The sequence below is a fragment of the Bufo gargarizans genome, chromosome 9, assembly GCF_014858855.1.
Source record: "Bufo gargarizans isolate SCDJY-AF-19 chromosome 9, ASM1485885v1, whole genome shotgun sequence".
NCBI classification, from domain to species: domain Eukaryota; kingdom Metazoa; phylum Chordata; class Amphibia; order Anura; family Bufonidae; genus Bufo; species Bufo gargarizans.
In genome coordinates this window covers 128,909,812-128,932,973 of record NC_058088.1, presented here as the reverse complement: position 1 = coordinate 128,932,973, position 23,162 = coordinate 128,909,812, and the positions used below count along the sequence as shown (strand labels likewise).

The 23,162-nt window shown below is 43.8% G+C and overlaps 1 protein-coding gene across 1 annotated transcript in view; it reads right to left on the bottom strand.

Moving 5' to 3' along the window:
• Nucleotides 1–23,162, bottom strand: part of LOC122919808 (relaxin receptor 2-like) — a 403,299-nt gene that overhangs the window by 72,490 nt on the left and 307,647 nt on the right. The window contains exon 13 of the mRNA XM_044268998.1: nucleotides 21,650–21,721. Within this exon, the coding sequence (XP_044124933.1) occupies nucleotides 21,650–21,721 (72 nt within the window). The remainder of the gene's footprint in view (nucleotides 1–21,649; nucleotides 21,722–23,162) is intronic.

The following is a 23,162-nucleotide window of genomic DNA, read 5'->3' as shown; positions in this document are numbered from 1 at the left end:
CCGGGAAATCAGGGCATATGGTACGCCCTATGTCCAGAACAGGTTAAGGACACGGCCATATTTCACCTTAAGGACCAGGCCATTTTTTCAAATCTGACCAGTGTCACTTTATGTGTGAATAACTTTAAAACGCTTTTACTTATCCAGGCCATTCTGAGGTTGTTTTTTTGTCACATATTCCACTTCATGACACTGGTAAAATGGAGTAAAAAAATCATTTTTATTTATAAAAAAAATACCAAATTTACAAAAAATTTGCTAATTTCCAAGTTTCAATTTCTCTACTTCTATAATACATAGTAATACCTCCAAAAATAATTACTTTACATTCCCCATATGTCTGCTTCATGTTTGGATCATTTTGGGAATTACATTTTAGTTTTTGGGGATGTTACAAGGCTTAGAAGTTTAGAAGCAAATCTTGACATTTTTCAGAAATTTTCTAAAACCCACTTTTTAAAGGACCAGTTCAGGTCTGAAGTCACTTTGTGAGGCTTACATAAACCCCATTCTAGAAACGACACCCCTCAAGGTATTCAAAACTGATTTTGCAAACACAGTTAACCCTTTAGGTGTTCCACAAGAGTTAATGTCAAATTGTACTATAGCCCCGCCCCACCGCTCCCTCCGGTATACTAATATAAAATGTATTATTGAATTAAAAGTTATTAAACATGCCCCCTCACTCCTAATAGTACCGTACATACGAATTTCTTCTGTATAATGCCGGCAGGCAGGCCGGGCAGCCGGCGCGTCACTCACTGATGTCACGTGCCTGCGCCGCCTGCTTTATGAATGAAGCAGGCGGCGCAGATAAGTGACGTCACTGAGGGACGCGCCGGCTGCCCGGTCCGCCTGCTGCCTGGCCCGCCTGCCGGCATTAAACAGAAGAAATTCGGATATACGGTACTATTAGGAGTGAGGGGGGCATGTTTAATAACTTTAAACGGCGGGGGGGGGGGGCAGGGCACACGGAATCTGTGGATGGCACAGTTAAGGGGTGGGGGTCTGTGGATGGCACTGTTATAGGCTGGGGGGGCACTGTGGATGGCACTGTTATGGGGTGGGGGGGTCTGTGGATGGCACATATATAACAGTGCCATCCACAGATCGCCCCCCTGTAACAGTGCCATCCACATATCGCCCCCCTGTAACAGTGCCAGCCACAGATCCCCCTGTAACAGTGCCAGCCACAGATCCCCCTGTAACAGTGCCAGCCACATATCGCCCCCCTGTAACAGTGCCAGCCACAGATCCCCCTGTAACAGTGCCAGCCACAGATCCCCCTGTAACAGTGCCAGCCACAGATCCCCCTGTAACAGTGCCAGCCACAGATCCCCCTGTAACAGTGCCAGCCACAGATCCCCCTGTAACAGTGCCAGCCACAGATCCCCCCCATAACAGTGTCCGTCATCCACAGATGCCCCCATAAGTGTCCGTCATCCACAGATGCCCCCATAAGTGTCCGTCATTCACAGATCCCCCATAAGTGTCCGTCATCCACAGATCCCCCCATAAGTTTCCATCATCCACAGATCCCCCCATAAGTGTCCGTCATCCACAGATCCCCCATAAGTGTCCGTCATCCACAGATCCCCCCATAAGTGTCCGTCATCCACAGATCCCCCCATAAGTGTCCGTCATCCACAGATCCCCCCATAAGTGTCCGTCATCCACAGATCCCCCCATAAGTGTCCGTCATCCACAGATCCCCCCATAACAGTGTCCGTCATCCACAGATCCCCCCATAACAGTGTCCGTCATCCACAGATTCCCCCATAACAGTGTCCGTCATCCACAGATTCCCCCATAACAGTGTCCGTCATCCACAGATCCCCCCATAAGTGTCTGTCATCCACAGATCCCCCCATAAGTGTCCGTCATCCACAGATCCCCCCATAAGTGTCCGTCATCCACAGATCTCCCCATAACAGTGTCTGTCATCCACAGATCCCCCATAACAGTGTCCGTCATCCACAGATTCCCCCATAACAGTGTCCGTCATCCACAGATCCCCCCATAACAGTGTCCGTCATCCACAGATGCCCCCATAAGTGTCCGTCATCCACAGATGCCCCCATAAGTGTCCGTCATCCACAGATGCCCCCATAAGTGTCCGTCATCCACAGATCCCCCCATAAGTGTCCGTCATCCACAGATCCCCCCATAAGTGTCCGTCATCCACAGATCCCCCCATAAGTGTCCGTCATCCACAGATCCCCCCATAAGTGTCCGTCATCCACAGATCCCCCCATAAGTGTCCGTCATCCACAGATCCCCCCATAAGTGTCCGTCATCCACAGATCCCCCCATAAGTGTCCGTCATCCACAGATCCCCCCATAAGTGTCCGTCATCCACAGATCCCCCCATAAGTGTCCGTCATCCACAGATCCCCCCATAACAGTGTCCGTCATCCACAGATCCCCCCATAACAGTGTCCGTCATCCACAGATCCCCCCATAACAGTGTCCGTCATCCACAGATCCCCCATAACAGTGTCCGTCATCCACAGATCTCCCCATAACATTACTGGCAAAGGGGGGCTGTTATTACTGGCAAAGGGGGGGGGCTGTTATTACTGGCACATGATTGGGGGCACTATAGGGGCATCTACTGAGGCCACAAAGAAGGGGTATTTTATATGGGCTCTCTGTACAGTACAATTTTATACTGGGACACATGGTGGGTACTATGGGGAAAGGGGGAGAGGAGTACTATGGGGTCATCTATGGGGGCACTAAGAAGGGGTATTTTATACTTGCAAATTATGGGGGACACTGAGGGCATCTACTGGAGCATTTTATACTGGTACATTATGGGGGGCAATAGGAGGAAGGAGGGTGTGGAGCACTATGGGGTCATTTACTAGGGGTATTTTATACTGGTACATTATGGGGGCACTATGAGGACATTAGCTCAAATGGGGGCATTACAAGGGGGTATTTTTTGCACTGTCACATTATAAGGAGAATTATTACTACTGGGGGGGGGGGGGCATTATGGTGGGCTTTATTACTCCCCCATGGTATGACCCCCTAGTAGCAGCACCAGCCGCTTTCTGCTCTGCTATCCCTCTGCCCCTTCTCCAAATCCTTATTATGAAATCTTTCTCATTAGGATAAAACACCTCATCAGCTCCACTGAGCCCCCGGCCAAAGTGTGGAAGTGGCGTCCGAGATCCCCAAGGGCCAAGTCAAGTAATTGTAAGTTTTCATGTGAAATATGTTTGTTATACACATATAGCATACACTGTGCCACACAATATATATATATATTTTTTTTTTGAGGGGGGGGCGCCACAAGGTTAGCTCGCACAGGGCGCCTGAACACCTAAGGCCGGCCCTGGTCGTAAACTACTGTACGGGCACACAGTAGGGCGTAGAGGGAAAGGAGCGCTGTGTGGTTTTTGGAAGGCAGATTTTGCTGGACTGCTTTATTTACACCATGTCCCATTTGAAACCCCCCTGATGTGCCCCTAGAGTAGAAACTCCATAAAAGTGACCCTATTTTGGAAACTACAGGATAAGGTGTCAGTTTTGTTGGGACTATTTTTAGGGTACATATGTTTTTTTGGTTGCTCTATATTTCATTTTTGTGAGGCAAGGTTACCAAAAATAGAAATTCTGAAATTTCATCTCCATTTGCCATAGACTGTTGAAGAACACCTAAAGGATTAATAAAGTTTGTAAAATCAGTTTTGAATACCTTGAGGGGTGTAGTTTCGTATATAGGGTAACTTTTATGGAGTTTCTACTCTAGGGGTGCATCAGGGGTTCTTCAAATGGGACATGGTGCCCAAAGAAAAAAGGCCATCAAAATCTGCCTTCCAGAAACCATATGGCATTCCTTTCCTTCTGCACCCTGCCGTTTGGTCATACAGCAGTTTACGACCATGTATGGGGTGCTTCTGTAAACTGCAGAATCAGGGTAATAAATATTAAGTTTTGTTTGGCTGTTAACCCTTGCTTTGTCACTTGAAAAAATGGATTAAAATGAAAATGTGCCAAAAAATAGCTGTTCTGGCTCTGTTTTTATTTTATTTTTTTGACCGTGTTCATCTGAAGGGTTAGGTCATAGGGTATTTTTATAGAGCAGATTCTTACAGATGCGGCGATACCTAATATGTCTACTTTTTTAAAATTTATTTCGGTTTTACACTATATTTTCCTTTTAAAAAAAAAAACATTTTAGTATCTCCATAGTCTGAGTCCGTTTTTTTTTTTTGTTTTTAGCCGATTGTCTTAGGTAGGAGCTCATTTTTTCCGGGATGAGAGGACGGTTTTATTGGCACCATTTTGGGGGGCATATGACTTTTTGATCGCTTGCTATTACACTTTTTGTAATGTAAGGTGATAAAAAAATACCTTTTTTTGCACCGTTTTTTTTTTTTTTTTTTGACCGTGTTCATCTGAGGGGTTAGGTCATGGGGTATTTTTATAGAGCAGATTCTTATGGACGTGGCGATACCTAATATGTCTACTTTTTAAAAATGTATTTAGGTTTTACACTATATTATCCCTTTTTAAACAATAAAAAAGGTGCGGAGCTTGCTAATGGCCGAGTAGGCAGCACGACTGCTGAGCTCCTGAATGCCTTCCGCTTTAAGCCATCACACAGGACACTGCCGCAAGCCTTACCAGCATGAAAGGACAAAGCAAGAGACCCTCATCCACACCTGCCCCTACAGAGCGGGATTCGAGAGCTATCTCTCGATTTTTCAAGTCAGCAAGCTAGCCGGCGGGGACTGCTGAAACAGATGATCACACAAAGATGGCGGCGGCTGCATCTGGAGCGACGCTCCCTGCCCACACCCAGAACCAAGCGCGAAGGCCACAGAAACAGCTGCGCTCTCCTGGATCGCTGACCTCTTGTGCTGCCGCGGTGAGTTCTAGTTTGCTGTCCCCAGCCTCCCCGGCACTATACAGCCATGTGGCATCCTCCCCAAGCGCCTCTTCCCAACATGGCGACTCCCTGGTAGGGACCCGCAGGTCTGAAGAGTCCTTGACGCCAGATCACCCAAATCCTGAATGGGACTGGAAGCTACACCTCAAAGCTCTCCCCACTAAGTCAGAAATTGACGCCCTTTTCGTGAGACTGGAAAACCTACAAACAAGATATGGCGGCTTTACATCAAGAAATTAAACATGTGGGGCAGAGAGTGGAGGAGATAGAGGATATGCAGGATCAGATCCTCATAACTCTGGACTCACATCATCAAGTCCTCACTGATCATTCAAACCAAATACAGGAAATACTATCTAATCTAGAAGACATGGAAAACCGAAACCGGAGAAACAACCTCCGTATAAGGGATCTCCATAAAAATATATTACTGCCTGATTTAGAGGCCTGGGCACAGGACTTCTTTGGGAAACTACTGAACGGGCCGCTTGAACAACCTATTGAGATTGATCAAATACACAGAGCCCTGGGGGTCGAAGTGGGGCGACCCATCATGCCCACGCGATGTTATTTGCAGAATACATTTTTATAGAGATAAGGAAGCCATACTTAAAGCAGCAAGAAACTCAGAGACAATCCTCTTTGAGAATAAGGAACTCCTCATCTTACCAGATCTTGCAAGACGTACATTGATGCTGCGCAAAGCGTTGAAGCCCCTCCTCGTCATTCTTAAACATAAGGACATAACCTACAGATGGGGATTCTCTTTCCAATTGCTTGCTAAAAAGGAGGGAAAATCTGCGATTTTCAAATCCCTAGCGGACTTGCCTAGAATGCTGAACACTTTCGATCTACCACCCCTGGAGATTCCAGATTGGCCTAGAGCGAGACTAATTCATGCCGTACTGCTACTAGATAGCGGGCGGACATCATCTTCCAAGCAGCAGAGATCTCCCAGATGACTGCAGACTCTGATCGGCAGAGTGTACCAATGACTGCATTGGTCATCTTCCTGGCTTTCTATTTTTCTCTTTTGTCTCATTGTAGACATAGAAAGTTATGTCCTGTTTTGTAATTAAGGCTATATGAATATAGAATTTGTGTTATTCTTGTCCTGATATGTTTATAGTTTTTTATTTATTTTATAATAATTCTCTATATTGTTTTCCAAAACATATCATATCTAGCATCATAATAACTTTTATCTTGTTACACATTGCAATTAAATCATCACAATGTACATATTTTCCCCCACCCCCATATCTCCTGTCTCCGTGGGAAAGCCATGGGACAAAAAAAAAAAAAAAAGGGGGAAAATAAGGAACCCCCTCTCCACTCTCGCCTCCCCTTCTCATATCAACCATCTCCTCCATTGCTTTTCAAACACCCCTTTTTTCCTCTGGGATTTAATACTATATAATTTGCAATGAATTACATATTTTACTTGGTTCTCCCATTCTCTTAAAGTGGGAGGATCTTTTTTTACCCAATGTTTAATTAAAGATCTCCTTGCCTGAAATAATAATTTAGTCACAATTTCCGGAGATACTCTATCGCCCTCACTTCTATTTCTCCCAAAATGCATACTTCTATATTCCTAGTAATTTTAACCCGATACTCCTGTTCAATCTGCAAAATCACCATATTCTAAAATTCCTGTATATGGGTACATTCCCATATTAGATGTATATTATCTACCCCCTTTTCCCTGCATTTCTGACATCTAAATTCTTTGTTCCTATAGAACCGCATAAGCATTTTTGGGGAATAATATAAACGATGCATCAAAAAAACCTGTATCGTTCTATGGGAAGGGTTTCTTGTGATTCTCCTTCTATCCCCCACAATCTGACCTCATCTTTCTTCACTCATTTATGCAACTATCCCCTCCCATTTTCACTTTACATTTAATATCCCTATTCTCTCCGATCTTTGGGATGTTAATATATTATAAACTCTTGATATGTGCTTCCCTTCTCTTGGTAAATGTAATATTTTAATTAATGGTTGAGGGAGTCTATAAATTTTATACCCCTTCCCTATTTTCTCTCTTAATGCATGTCTCAGCTGGAAATAATAAATGATTTTCCTATCCAGAAAACCATACCTTTCTTTAGTTTCTTGGAATCCTATCATATCCCCGTTTTCCCATACCTGTCTTAAGCTGAAGACACCATGTTTCATCCATATTTCCCTATCTATTGTATCGAGTTCTTCCAACCTTGAATTATACCATATCAGGGAATCATCATGTAACAAGTTCTCATGCCATAGAGATTTTACCTCCTGCCAACTTTTGGCCATTAATTTTATTGTAGGGGATTTTGGAAACTGATATTTGAAAACCTCTCCTGCCTCCAATAAAGAACAAATATTACACTTTATCATTGTTTTACTAATTATAGCTATACTTGATCTATACATCTGGAGAGCACTCCATATCCGAATCTTTTTTATTTGACCTGCCCCAAAAAATAAGTTTTAAATCCGGAACCGACTTTCCCCCTTTTTCTTCTGGGCATTGCAATATTTGTTTCCTAATTCTGGGCTTCTGTCCCCTCCATATTAGTTCACTCAACAGATTCTCTATAATCTTAAAGGTTCTCCTTGAAATCTCCATGGGGGAATTCCAGAGTACGTAATTGATCATTGGTAACAAACACATTTTAATCAAAGCGATTCTTCCCGCCATGGAGAGAGGGATCCTTATCCACACCTTTATTTTACTTTTAATTTTATTAGTAAGTGGGGTCACGTTTAGTCACATATAATCTTGTATATCTGACAAAATATTTATACCTAAGTATTTTATACTCTCCCCTTTCTCCTTTATCTCCAATAATCCGGGTGAAAAACTACCCAACGGATCCCTTGGAATACACACAGATTTTTCCCAATTTATCTTCAGGCCGGCCAACCTTCCATACTTTTCAAACAATGCAAATATATGCGTCAGTGATTCATGTGTTCCCACAAATAACATTATATCATCTGCGTACATAGATATTTTTTCCTCATGGTCCCCATATCAAAATCCTCTTATTTTATCATATTGTCTTATTTCAGCCACCAGAGGCTCCAATGCTATTGCGAACAGAAATGGTGAAGAGGGGACAGCCCTGTCTGACCCCCCTCTCCATCCCGAACGACTCTGTCAGTTCTTCATTTACTATTACTCTTGCTCTTACTTCAGTATACAAGAGTTCAATCCAAGACACAAAATAGTTACCAAACCCCATTCTCCTTAACATAGCTATCAAAAAGGGCCATTCAACTGTATTGAATGCTTTTCATGTGTCAATTGAGGCAATTATCCACTCTCCTCTGTTGTTAGTCTGTCTGTCTATTCATAAAACATCTCAAGATATTTTCAGATGTTGATCTACATGTATTATCGCAGCAATTACTCCTTTTAATCTAGCTGCTAACACTTTTGCAAGAATTTTATTGTCCGTACTTATCAAAGAGATTGGCCGATACGAATCCATCGACACTGGGTCCTTCCCGGGCTTTTAGATAAGGGTAATCAGTGCCTCCTGCAGAGTATCTGGTAACCTTTTGCTTGCTCTTGAGACGTTCGACATATCTATTAACTTGGGGGTATCTCTATATTTTATTTGTTTCTCATTCCATATCTGATAATTTATCTCTATTGGGTTCCTGGTGTATTCCATTTCGCTCCTCGCTACCTCCTGTTCTTGTTTTTGTATTAAATGCCTTTTTTCCCCTCTTACTAATGGCTATATGTTTCATAATTATCCCCCTCGTATAGGCTTTCCCAGCCTCCCATACTATCTTAGTGTCAGTTGTACCCTCATTTTTTTCAAAATATTCTCTAATCTCATTTTTTATTTTATTGTGATTCCCATTTTATATCTATCCAACCCAATTTAATTCTTATCCTAACTTCTCTCTTTTCGCACACATCGCTCATATTTAATGGACTGTTATCTGATACTCTGCGCTGTGTATAGTTAACCTTATTAATTTCATATATTGTGCTTTTATTTATAAATGGCATATCTATCCGTGACAAACATTTAGGTGTTTTAGAAAAACATGAAAATCTTTTTGCCATTGGATTGTGTAACTGCCATATATCTACCCAATTCAATTCTTCTATCATGTCTTGTAATCTAGTTTTTTTACCTATCCCCATTTTAGTTCCTAATCTACACCTATCCATTTTATCATCCATTACCATATTAAAATCCCCACTATTAATAGTGCCCTATCACCTTGATTCGCTGAAAATTCATGTATCTTTATTAAATCATTTTAAAGGGGGGAGGGTATATACACATTTGCTATTATCTAGGGCTTATTTGCAATTATGCAATCCAGAACCACATAACACCCTTTGGGGTTTACCATCTCCTCCTTAACCTGTACTCTCACATCCTTATGCAGCAATACACTCACTCCTCTTGAATATGAGGTGAATACTGATAGTGATATGCCTTGTGTATCCATTTTTTCACAATATTCCCACTATTTTCTTTTGTTAAATGCGTCTCTTGTAAACATATTCTAGCTGGCAAAAATGTATTAATCACATCAAACACAGCTATTCTCTTTGTCTTTCTCTTCCGGGGTATTAAAAAATTGTACTTTCCCATTCCATTCAATCCGAAGCTTTGCTGGGAACAACATGGAATACTTTATCCCTCTTGTGCGGTTTAATTTCTATGTATCGACTTCTTTCTTATACTGTCTCCTGTGCATAATCTGGAAAAATCAACACCGTAGACCCAGAGCACAATAAGTTACCCTTATTCCTTATCCTTCAAAGGATCTCATCCCTATCTTTGGCAGACATTAATTTGACCATGATCGATTGTGGTCTCATTCCTGGAGGGGGGGGGGGTATTTGGGATTCTATGTGCCCGTTCTACCAACTCTGGAAGTTTTGTTATATCCTGCCCTAATTGTTCTGTCAACCATTTTTCCACAAAGAGCCCTACATCCTGACCCCCACTCCCTCCAGATAACCCAAACATCTTAAGTTCGACCTCCTAGATCTATTTTCCATATTAAATTTTTTATTTTTTTTTCTCATTTTCTGGCGATATTTTAACCTGTTCCCCTATTATTTTAGGTATCTGATCTTCTACTTCGGATATCCTTTTCTCAGCTTCTTCCAATCTGTTTTTATATTTCTGCATATCCACCCGGAGAAGTCCCACTGACTCTTTTACATTTCCCACCCGGAGAGAGAGATCAGATATTGCTAAATTACACTTTTTAATTTCCAAGTATATATCTTGCAGACTGGGGTATTCCCCCTCCTCTGCTTCCTTTCCTTCCTCTATATTCGGAGGTCTTTCTTTTGGATCTCCCCCGCCATGCGGGACTTCCTCCCTTAATTCAGCTCCTTCATACCTGTAATTCCCCTCCTCACCCTGTGGCTCCAGCTCCACCTCATCTTGTTGCAACCTATCCCTTGTATTTGGGGGGTTTTGGGAGGACAGAGTGTCTAGTCATAGAGGTTATTAGTTGTTGTCTAAGACGCTCAGTCTTTGTATTCCCCGGAGAAGTAGAAGTATCCAAGACAATTTGTGCTCTTCCCCGTTTGATCTTCTTATATATCTGACTTCTTCCAGACTACCCTCGGTTCTTAGAGAGTTCAAGACATTTGGAGCGTCTTAGCAATTTCAAAGTAAATATCCAAAAATCTGAATTATTAAACATCACTCTCCCACATCATGAAGTCACCCTACTTAGAGAAGCCTTCTCCTTCAGGTGGGCCTCACACTCCATTAGACACCTGGGAGTACACTTGAGAGCAGACCCCTCAGCTATTTAAACTTAACTACACACCCATCCTCAAATCTGTTGGGGCGAGCCTCTTGAGACGGTCCTCTCTCCGGATATCTTGGTTTGGCAAAATCAATGCACTCAAAATGGACATTCTACCAAGATTGCGAAGCTGTGGGTTGAAATCAAGACTTTTTTTCTCAGAGAAAAGGTGGTGGAACTCACCCCCCCTCCCCTGGCCACACCCCTACCCACCCCTAGGACTGCCCCCTAAAACCGCCCCTTTAGAGAACAGGGATGCAAGTAAAATTTGGGGGTTCACACGCTGCAGGACGGCATTGCACACCGAAGTGACTGAACTCATGCCCGTGCAGCCCACTAGTAGTGGAACAATTACAAGAGGGGTGGGGAATAGCCAAATAAAAAAATATCTTGAACCAAAAGGTGTGCTTTTGGTGGGTTTTGAACTAATGGTGGTCTGTGCATGGCACTGTTATGGGGGCTCTGTGCATGGCACTGTTATGGGGGCTCTGTGCATGGCACTGTTATGGGGGCTCTGTGCATGGCACTGTTATGGGGGCTCTGTGGATGGCACTGTTGTGGGGGGGGGGATCTGTGGATGACACATATATAGCACCTTATGCTATATATGTGTCATTCACAGATCCCCCCATAACAGTGTCCCTGTGAGGTAATGATCTCCAATACAGGGTCTGGGGGCCGGCTTCTGGTGTTGTAATGGCAGCGGGGCCCGGTGCAGTTACTGTATTCTATTACACCAGGCTCCGCTCACTGTAATATTGAGGCATTAATGTAGGCAATAGGCATTTTAAACAAGAGAAATCCTCAGCGATCCTCTCCCTCTCTGTACTCACAAACTCCCATAGTAGGCAGGCCGGGCGGCAGCGCAACTCACTGACGTCACGCGCCTGCTCCTCCCACTTTATGAATGAAGCATGCGGAGCAGGTGCGTGACGTCAGTGAGTTACGCTGCCGCCCGGCCTGCCTGCTACTGAGTTTGTGAGTACGGAGAGGATCGCAGAGGATTTCTCTTGCTTGTTTACATATCTTAACTTAGTACTGGGTTCGTTTGCGGCGGCGGGCGGACGCCCATGAGGGGGGCGGACGAGTCGGAGAAAATAGGTGGCGGAACGCCGTTCCGGGGCGTTCCGCCAGAAAAAAAGGCCTGGTTGAGATAGAACATGAATTAGCATCACATTTGGCTATGGGTATTTTTTGGCTCCCACTGAAGACTCAGACACACCTACCTGATTCCCCAACGTCTCCATTCCTCCTCTCTTTGGCGAATATATGGGGAAGATATGCGTCGAAACATGGCCTAGTGACATCACCAGGATCCCTCACTATTTTAACAGGACATCCTAATCTACTCCCAGGTCTCAAAGCCCTCCCAAGTTTTGGAACACAGACCATCTGCCCGGTTAGGCTTAGAGATTTATTTAGCACCAATGGCTTCTATACACTCAATGAACTGTCCCATCTTATACCACACACTTCTGGGCATTGGTTTCTTTATTTTCAATTGCGTAACTTCATCAAGTCTCTGATGCCTGGATTGCGGCTAGGTGCCTCCTTAACAGACTTTGAAAAGTTGTGTGTGGCGGGTTCGGCCCCTGAGCATGCCATCTCTCTTTTATATAACATGATGGATGCTGGGAGATATGAGGACAGGGAATCTTAGACACCATCAGCAGGTTGTAATTTTATGCCTGCTTTGGAACAAGAGTTAGGGATCACTCTCTCCTCAGCGCAGTGAAAGAATTCCCTTCTGCTTATGCACAAATTATTAACCTCTTGTAGACTACAATAACTCAATTACAAAATACTAACAAGGTGGTATAGATCTCCGGTAAAGCTCTATCGGTTTTATCCCCTTGTGTCAGATGCCTGTTGGCGATGCTCGTCGGGAATTGGCGCAATGCTTCATATTTGGTGGGAATGCCCAGGAGTCACTCCCTCGTGGAGAGAAGTTATCACCCTATAGAATTTTCTTTACTGGTCTACTATACACCTTACAATCTGAATGGCGCTGATATTGGTCTTTCCAGGAAGGACCCAGCAAATTAAAAAAGGTACTTTAAGATTTTTCATTATGGCAATGAGGCAAATAATCCCCCGCAGCTGGAGATCTACTGAGAGTCTTTGGAAAGTGACTTGGGCAACTGCACTAGATGTCTTAACCCGCATGGAGGAACCAGGGGCTGAGGAAGGAGGCATGATATCTGCCTTCATAAAAATGTGGTAACCATGGATTCGGTTCCATAACTCTTCCCAATTCTCGGTTTGGCTGACCAATGGCATTGCACCCCAACTTACTGACTAACAGATCAGTGCTCGAAACTTGCAGTTATCGCCCCATCCTTTGCCCCTCCCCCTACCTATTGCTCCCGTCTTGTCTGTCTTCCCGTTATTTGTTTCTAGTTTGTTCTATAACAGTGTAATACAAACGTCTTTTTTAAAAGATGTCCGCTGTAATGGAGACATCTTGTTTCTAAAATTATATGCAATGTTTTATGAAAGATTCTGAAATAACTCAAGATTCACAATCGTTTGTATTAGGTTATTACTACCATATCTAATTACTTCAATAAAAACAGATTGAACCATAAACAATAAAAAAACATTTTAGTATCTCCATAGTCTAAGAGTCAGTTGTTTACGTTTTTAGCCGATTGTCTTAGGTAGGGGCTAATTTTTTTTGCAGGATGAGAGGACGTTTTATTGGCACTATTTTGGGGGGCATATGACTTTTTGATCGCCTGCTATTACACTTTTTGTGATGTAAGGTAATAAAAAAAATACCTTTTTTTGCACCGTTTTTATTTTATTTTTTTGACCGTGTTCATCTGAAGGGTTAGGTCATGGGGTATTTTTATAGAGCAGACTCTTACGGACGCAGCAATACCTAATATGTCACCTTTTATTTATTTTAGTTTTAAAAAATATAAAATTTTTGAAAAAAATACGCATCGCACAGACCTGTCACTTACCAGTAGGAGGAGCACAGGCCGGCCACAGACAGCGCAGGTAAGTATAAGCTAAATAACCGTGGCAGCCAGGACTGCAGTAGCGTCCTGGCTGCCATGGTAACCGATCGGAGCCCCAGCGATTAAACTGGGACTCCGATCGGAAATGCCGCTCTGCTGCCACCAATGATGGGGGGGAGGGGGGTTGTTAGCCTGTGGCCACTGCCACCAATGCTTTTAATACTGGGGAGGGGTGGGGGGGCGCACTGGCCACCAAAGCTTTTAATACTGGGGAGGGAGGGAGGGGGGGGGTGCCGCACTGGCCACCAATGCTTTTAATACTGGGGAGGGAGGGGGGTCTGGCCCCTGCTGCCTGGCAGCACCTGATCGGGGGCTGAGATCTGCACAATTAACCCCTCACCGCCTGGCGGACACCGAAAGGTTGCAAGCAGCGTTTGGGTGTCAGTCTCCTGAGCGGAATGGAGGCAGAACGGAGCCAAACTGATGCATTCTAAATGGATCCGCATCCATTCAGTATGCATTGGGGATGTACGGATCCGTTCGGGGCCGATTGTGACAGCCTTCAAACGGATCTCACAAGCGGATCCCCAAACACAAGTGTGAAAGTAGCCTTACTTTTTGTTTAATGTCAGATCCATCCTGTTCTGCATCCCATGCTGGACAAAAAAACGCTGCTTGCATGGTAACGCAACCAAATGGAATTGTCACAGTCGTTACCTCTGGCTGTGACCTTTTGTCTATGCTCTCGCTGAGGCTCCGTTCCTGTGTGTTGTTTGTGGTTCTTTATGGGTTAACTCCCCTGTGTGCCTATTAGGAGTTAATCCTCTCTGTCTGCTCCATGGGTGTGGCCTCTCTGCTGCACTCACAGAATCTGTATATTTGGCTGAGTTTCCCATAGATCTGGGTCAGCTCTTCTAGTATGTGTTTGTCCTGTCCTTCTCTTAGTTTGTATTTTGTCTCCCATGCTGCTGACCCATGTCAGTCTGTGTTCTGTGAGTTCGCCTTCTTGTTCATTGTCGTCCTTTCTCCTGTGTTTCTGCTATCAGGGTCGCCAGTTATGTTTGAGTTCCCCTGTGTTTATTATTATGTCTTTATGCCTCTGCCTTTATTTGTCTTGCATATCTTGTATCATGCCTGTCTTCCCCTATTTCATATTCGTTCTTCCGTATGGAGGGTTCTGTCTCTGCTTTAGGGGATATTCTGTTCTGCAAGCCCTTGCTGCACCTTTCTTTGCAGCAGAGTGCCATGGGCAAGGCCATGCAGTTTTCTACTGGTGAAGCTAGTCCTTCTCTGCTCATTGTCACTCCTGTTTCCTTGCTATGTACTACTGCCTGTGTTATTAGTTGCCCTGTTTGTATTTGCCTGTCTATGTTATGTTTGCCTATGTACCGTTGGTACCTTCTGGTACCTGTTGTCCGTTCATTCTTGCTGTCACTGTCTAGTTCACGTTCTGGAGTGGACCCTGGCAACTCCCTGTGGCAAAGCCTAACCCTACCATCTGGGGCCCTAGTGAATACCAGGAGTTGCTTAATCATGGCTCTCTGGAGTATTACTAGACAGTGGCGCGGTGGGGGTTTTCTCCCATTGTGCTGACGGTACATGTTTTTTCTGTGCTGCCTTCCCTGGTTTTTGTTTGTGCAATGTACCGTGTGTCTGTACCGGATTTCCGTTTGTTTATTGCTTGACGACGCAGAGGTCTGTCGCTGGTTCTCTAACTTGTGACAGGAATGGAATGCATTCTGGTACATTCCGTTCAGCTTTGTCCCCATTGAAAATGAATGGGGGAAAAAATTTTAAGCTTTTTCTTCCAGGACTGAGATCCTATGACAGATCTCAATACCGGAAAGGAAAAACGCAGATGTGAAAGTAGCCTAACACATCATTTATCCTGCACAGGGAATAGGTAACAACATTAAACTAAACCACAATTACTGTTTCTTGTCTGGGTCACTTAGCTCTCCAGGATCGTCTTCTCAGCTTAGACGGTTGGCAAACCTCAAGAAGCCACTCCAACACTGCAGATTTGGGTGCGAACTGGCCACAACCAGCTTTATTGTCACTTTTATAGGCATCAAAACATAACCCAAAAACATAGATCCTCCGCCGTCTGGCCACTAACTACACAGTAGTTTTTCCTCTCTATCGGGATGTTGGTCTACTCAAAACGCAACTCAGTGCTTACCCCACACACGGTTAGAGGGTCCTGGTTACCACAGGGCTTGGCGCAGTATGCTTATTCCCCAGAGGGGGAGCCCTGACTGAGGAGCCCAGCCCACTTTTACCTGAGCTCCTCAGCAGGCTGCTAATTACCTTCATTACAAGCCTAGCTGATACATACAGAGGGAAAACACTATTTACCAAGTCTTTCTTATTCTCACCTAGCTACCTCTAGGTGAGATACACCATTTTAATGGCTCTCATATGGCCTTCTGGCAACTCCACTGCCACAATATCCACCACCAACAATTTAAGTGAAATGTCTTATGTACCCCAAAATTATACCAATGAAAATTACAAGTAATTCCACAAAAATCAAGCCCTCACACAGCTCTGTTGAAAAAAAGAAAAGAAAAAAGTTATAGGTCTTGGGATACGGAAATGCAAAAACAATTTATTTTTCTTTTTAAATAGGTTTTACCTAAAAAAAAAAAAAAAAAAATATATATACGTTATGTTATCTATTCTGCAAAGTGAATGTTGCAAAATTTAATGTAAAAAGTAAATGGCGGAATTCCCCAGAAAGCGTTAATAAAAGTTAATAATGATTATATGTATTGTATATTGCTATCTTGTGTAGGATGTTTATTGTGGTACTTGTGGTCCGCTGCTCCCTCCACTGTATGCATTTTTGCTGGGGATCACCATTAGCAACAGGCCACAAGTGATAGATTTGCTCCCCTGTATACACATGTACAACTGCATATGGGTTTGAGCACTTCCTGCCTGTTTAACACAACGCCATTTTTTTCAGTTTGTTTGTATATAGAGATGCCTGCAGGTGTATAAACTCCAATTTAAATGAGCCTGTTTTCTATCCACAGGCTACATTTAGGTGCACCTGCGTGGCCTGGGCCATATCAGCCAGTCTTGAGTGGGACCCACAGACTCCTCTCTCTTCCCATTGCTAGCATAGTTCCATGCTGGAGGTAACTGATGAGTTGTCTGTGAGTCAGACCTCACGCTCCTGTAATTCGCCCACTGGCCCCTGGTATTGCCCATACAGCACAGGTAGGTGCATGCTAGGACCTGAGCTACTTTAGAAACCTTGGCACGGTGCTCGGGCTCAGACATGTCCTCCACAGTAGGATATGTCGGCTAATCTCTTAATTTTAACATCAGTTTGAGGGTTTAGTGAGACCGCAGAGTGCACCTGTCGTTGCTATTATTATAATGATTATATGTACTGTGGTAATGTGAACAGTGCTGGAAGGTGTGTTGTCCCACTTCAGGTATCTCAGATATTTAGGGGGCGGAGCTTGTGCCAGACCGTGATGGCAGCATAGTCAGGAGCTCTCCGTAACAGATCCCATAAAGCACCAGCATACGTTAGCTGACAGCCGGAGAGATGGTCAAGATAGGCCAATCCAAGTATGGAGACTCATTTAATTTCAACAAAACTGCTAATTCGGGTGGAGAAATTGAGAAATTTATTTGAAAAGCGGCCGCCACAGTTGCAGCTCGAGAGCCCAAGATGGCGCCGACACCCTCGCTTAAGGTCAGTGAGCGTGCTACAGACCTCTCTGAAGGGGAGTCGGACACTGAAGACTCTCATAGCAGAACAGCGCTCCTGATCACCTGCAGATTTCTGAAGCAGGCACTCAGCAAAGCTATGGAGCCAATACTGACCGAACTAACGGTGCTGCGCTAGGACATGCTGCATGTCGGGGATAGAGTAGTTTCGCTAGAGACCCACCAGGCCGCGATTTTGGCTCACCAAACAGCTACAGCATCCTCCCTACAAAAGTGCCATACTCACTTAAATGACCTCCACAGTGCTATGGAGGAGCAAGAAAACCGAAGACGTAGGAATAATCTTCGATTCAGGGGGATACCCGAAACAGTTCTTGCCTCAGATATATCAACTACCGTGATGGAGTTGTGCAAGTTCCTGCTAGGCCCTGAACAACCGATGGACATCACTATCGAACGCGCTCACAGAGCGTTGAGGCCTAAACCGAAGCAGTCTAACCACCCCAGGGATGTAATTTGCAGTTTTCTCAACTTTCAGATCAAAGCAGCAGTGCTGGAAGAGTCCAGAAATCAAGATAATATAATGTTGCGAGGGGTCGCCTGTTTTGATTTTTCAGGACTTAGCTCCCTCAACATTAAGAAAACGCCGTGCCCTGAAGCCCCTGGCCGATTGGCTTTGGTCTAACAAGATCTTATATCGGTGGAATTTTCCGTTTGGTCTTACCTTCACCTATGGGGGTCGCCGTATCACTATCTCCATATTTGCCGATTTAGCCGGAGTATTCGACCACCTACAGATTCCATGCATGTAAATAGAGAACTGGGAGCTATATAAAGACATCTTGGAGTTACCGGAGCTTCCCGTGATCATACTCTTTGAACATCCTCGTACTCCAAAATTGCAGAAGGCCAAGCGGAGAAATATACAGTTCACTCCATAGGGACTAGCGCAGTGATACTCCCTTCTTCACTAAATGTTATGTTACATGCTAATTCTGGGCTATCCCTTATCCATTCATCCCTTCTGAAACACCTCTATCCTCATGTTTCATATTGCTTACTCCCCTCCATTTCTCGCCGTCCTTTGTCTCCTATTTTTACATACTATATCTATTAATCTTTGGGCCGTTCTTGACCTCTCTCTTATGTCTGTCTGATAGCCTCCTCTGTGAGGTCTTATTCGGTGCGATGGGGATCGCAACTGGGTTGTTTAACCTTTCCCCCCTTACGACCCTCACTCTATACAGTGATGACCTGCCTTAAAAGCCTTACCCTGTTGACAGTTTCTTTTTCTGTTTCATTTGATGTTGTTTTTACTTTTATTTTGTTATTTCACCTTTTCTGATAATACATAATTGGCATAGAACGCATCTGACACCCAACCGGCCCAGCCTGATAGCTCGATTCTCTAGTGAGGGAGGTGCGTCTTCTGGGGGAGCGGACGCGCCCCAGCAAGGTGACCCCCATCGATTAAGATATAATGGCTGACTTAGCGATTGCGTCCTACAACGTTAGGTGTTTCAATTCCCCTTCTAAGAGGAGCTCAGATTTTTACATTGCTGCGCAAATCTGGGGCTGGTGTCTTGCTTCTTCAGGAGATGCACTTCAAATTCAACCATTATCCTAACTTATCTCACTCTCACTACTCCCAGTGGTATCACTGTGGTGGGAACTCATCTGCTTCTGGCAGGGTGAGTGTTGGGTTTCAGAGGAAAGTACCGTTTAAATATGCATCCCATCTACAGGATCCAGAAGGGAGGTACATTTTGGTCAAGGGTAATATAGGCCCACAGTTATACACTATCATTAACCTTTACGCACCCAATTCGGGCCAAGCCAAATGGTTTTCCATTATTGAGAGCTTTGCAGAGGGTCTGGTGGTCCTGGGAGGGGATCTTAATGCTACCCTAACCCCACAAATTGAATCCTCCACCCAGAGATCCGCTTTATCTGCTAGCGCTTTACGCTGGATAAGGGAAGGTCTTTGGAACCTACATCTTGTAGATGTATGGCACACATTGAATCCTAAAGCAAGGGGCTATAGTTTTTATTCTCATGTACATGGGACATATCAAAGGTTAGATTACCTATTTATTTCTAAAACTAACCTGGAGTTGTGCCGAGAAGCTAAACTGGGCTCAATCCATTTATCCGATCACGCCCCCATTTTTCTTTCTGTCTCAGCCCCTACCCCAAATCCAAATAAATTTAGATGGCGACTGAATGAGTCACTTTTGGGCAAAAAATATGGCCAAAGAAAAGATAGCTGACCTTTTGAAAGAATACTTTACTTTTGAATAATTGCCCAGAAACTTCGAACCAATCCCTATGGGACGCCCATAAACCTTATATCAGAGGCTATTTCATTAGCCTGGGCTCGTTTCTTAAAAAAGAGAGGGGAAAAAAGTTAGGCGTCCTATGCCAGAAAATAAAATCCCTTGAATCTCTGCATAAACGTTGGCTATCAGATTCCCATTTACAGGAACTTTCCAATCTTAGAGCAGAAATAAAATCCCTTCTACAATATTCGTCAGCTAAATACTTCCTCAGTTCACAACACAAGCTTTTTTACCCATGGCGACAAAGCATTAAAGTTCATGATGCATAGAATAAAAAATAGGAAAGCAGCAAATTATATTCACCAAATAGATTCTCCCCAGGGTACCCCACTCTTCTCCTCCGCAGCAATAGCAACCCGTTTTAGGGAATTCTATGAATCCCTATATAACCTACCTTCTACAACCACCTCAGAATCCCATTCCTCCTTAACAACCTCCTTTTTGAGGCATCTCAGATATATGAGACAGATAAAATCCAGAGAGTGGCAGTAGTCTCAGCAAAGATGAGACATTTTTATATACATTTTCTTGGCTGGATTTTACTTGGACTGGTGGCTAGGCTTGGTAAAGGGAGTTCCCAGTCCACACCCTTCCAGTATGGGTTTTCCTTTCTACCTGAGGTGATCACAGGTGAGGCCTGCTGTAATCAGGCTTGCATAAAGCGTCTCAGGGTAGGTCAGTCTGAGGAGGGAGAGCGAGACTGTTTTGTGAAGCAGAGGCTCTGTGTGTGGTCTCAGTCAGGAGGACTGAGGGTCCACAAGGCTTTGAATAGCCTGAGGTTTGGAGGACCTAGAGAACGAGGGTTTCACGCCCAGCGTCTGGAGGACTACTGGGCCACAGTCCCCCCAAAAGGTACTGGAGTTGCCACAGCCTTGAGGCTGCAGTATTGATGTTGGCTGAGGAAAGCCGCATATGTTGTCCATGTGTGAGCTGAGCTCTATGAGTGAGATAGGGACGTATTGTGTTTAGGTGGCGCCTAGACGGGCAGGAGTTTATTTTTGTTTTAAGTGTTGGCGGTGCGGGAACCTCACCCCACCCAGTGATGTATAACTGGACTATCCTTTTAAGAAGACTGTCAAAATAAATGCACAGTTTGGACATGAAAATCCGTTGTCTGGTGAGATATCTGTGAGTGTGACCCCTGAAAAGAGACGATCCCTTACAGTACCCTAAAATGGTGCCATTACATACTGCAACTTGTCCAGCAAAAACAAGTTCTTATACAGCTACATCGACAGAAAAATATAAAAGTTACAGCTTTTGGAATTCGACAATCAAATAATCAATAAAATTGTTTGGTCACTAAGGTGCAAAATGCATACGAGGGAAGGGGTTAAGGACGAAATCTATTTTGACCTTAAAGCGGTTATCTACAATTTTTTATTTTATTTGTTAATGGTCCCTCCTCTTCATGTGACTAAGCACTTTAGCAGTAAAAATTTTGAAAATATTTCCTGCCAGGCCAGCACTCCCTGCGCTTCCCGGTGTAATTAGGTTGCGGGCACATATATATGATGTCTATGGTCTCCTTTATTTTCACACTTCAAAGACAGGGTACAGTGGAGCCACACGTGCTTTTGTCCATAACTCATCCAATAAGGTGAGTCACCAGCTATGTCCAAGAAAGTGCCACTCTCCAATGTTTACAGCTTCTGCTTATCTGTGTCCATTTTAAAACTCAGTTACAATGACCTAAGATACAGGTGATCTACAAGGGGACACTCTAAACGAGAATAGCAAAGAATTCTCCATCGTAATGTATCATTTACTATACAGTGCCATTCAATACTCAACACCCATAGAGGCTTCATCATAATATTGTGACATTACTGACGCAGTAAATGACTTTTACAAATAGAATTAGGTTGCTATGGAGACAGGCTTTGCTGTAAACATAAAAGAACTGGGTTAGTTCTCTCGAGATGGATTTAGCATGAGGTCATGGTACTTACAGAGACTGTAGGTCGGTCAAAAGATCAAACTGATTGTGGTGGATGTGCTTCAGAGGGTTGAAAGAAATATTCCTATAAATAAGAAAGATAAAATAAACACCTGCATGCTGAACAGAGGTGCATTTTCAATGGGATAGGCCATTTATATGCCCTACCAGAGGCTAGTGCAACATTTTACAGAGGGTACCTGAAAGACAATAGACAATGGCAATTATCAAAGGCAAATTAAATGAAGTCTGTCAGCAGCTTTCACCATGCTAAACTGCTGATAGCAATACAGATGTACCATGGTTAGCACTCCCGCTATTAACTCATATTTCTTAACTCATTTCATTATCTTGAGACAAAAGCCATTGAAAAGCAATTGAAGGTGTTTGCTTAGATTAGATAACCAAACTCAGAAATCTCTGAAAAAAGGAGTGCTAATCATGTTACATCGGTAGGTAGGGACCTGTCGCGTAACTAGAAATGACTGGCCCCACAGCAAATACCAAATTTGAATAGAACTCCCCAACCCCAGCAAATTCTTCACAGTCCTCTCCTTCCATGCAACCCTCACTTCTGTGGCTAGTCAAGAAGAGGCCTGACAGCCGCTCACTCGATTTCCTACAGTGTCACTGTATATAATGTCATTATAGAACACTGTTTTAGGGTGCCCTGGATAATAAAATCTTTTAGTCCTCATCCTTAGTAGGCCCCTTCTGAGTTTGGGCCCCAAAGCAGCCGCTTCCCCTCCTTCCCCTATAGCTATGTCCCTGGTAGGGACTAGGGAAAACTGGATAAACATCCCTTTATTATCAGGAGTAGTATGAATATTAACTTTTAGTCTGCTGTCTGCTAAGTGCTCTGTGTATTTAGGGGTTACTTGCACTGTCCTATCCAGGACAGTGTAGGTAGGTGCAGATACAGCATACATGCAACCTGTGCAGTTGTAAGGGGCCCATAAGGTAAGGTGGCCCAATGCTACCTTAAAGAGAACCTGTCACCAAAAATGCAATTCAATATGAAAGCACTATGTTATAGAGCAGGAGAAGCCAAGCAGATTGATATATATTTTTGTGGCAAAGGAGCCAGTAAAACTTTTTTTTTTACATTTATATCTGCAGCCCTGTGAATAGCTATCAGTACAGGAGGGAGGGGTTATCAGTGACTGCCCGCTATCTCTGTATGCACACATATACACAATTCTGTCAATCATTGATAAACCCTCCCTCCTGTAACGATAGGTATTCAAAGGAAGAGGAAAAAGCAAGAGATAAATATATAAAATACAGGTTTTGCCGAATCTTTTCCCACAAAAATGTACCGGTATATCAACCTGCTCAGTATTTCCTGCTCTGTAACATGGTGTCCTCTTTAACATCAGCTACACTCTATTAAATAACATTGAAGGGCCTAAGATAAAAAGGTCATGGCCCATCTACTGTTCTTGTACTGAGTTCCACGCGGTCTGCCCCTATTCCTGACTGCAGCACTGTCATGTAACTCATTAAGCCACCATGTTGTCACTGTA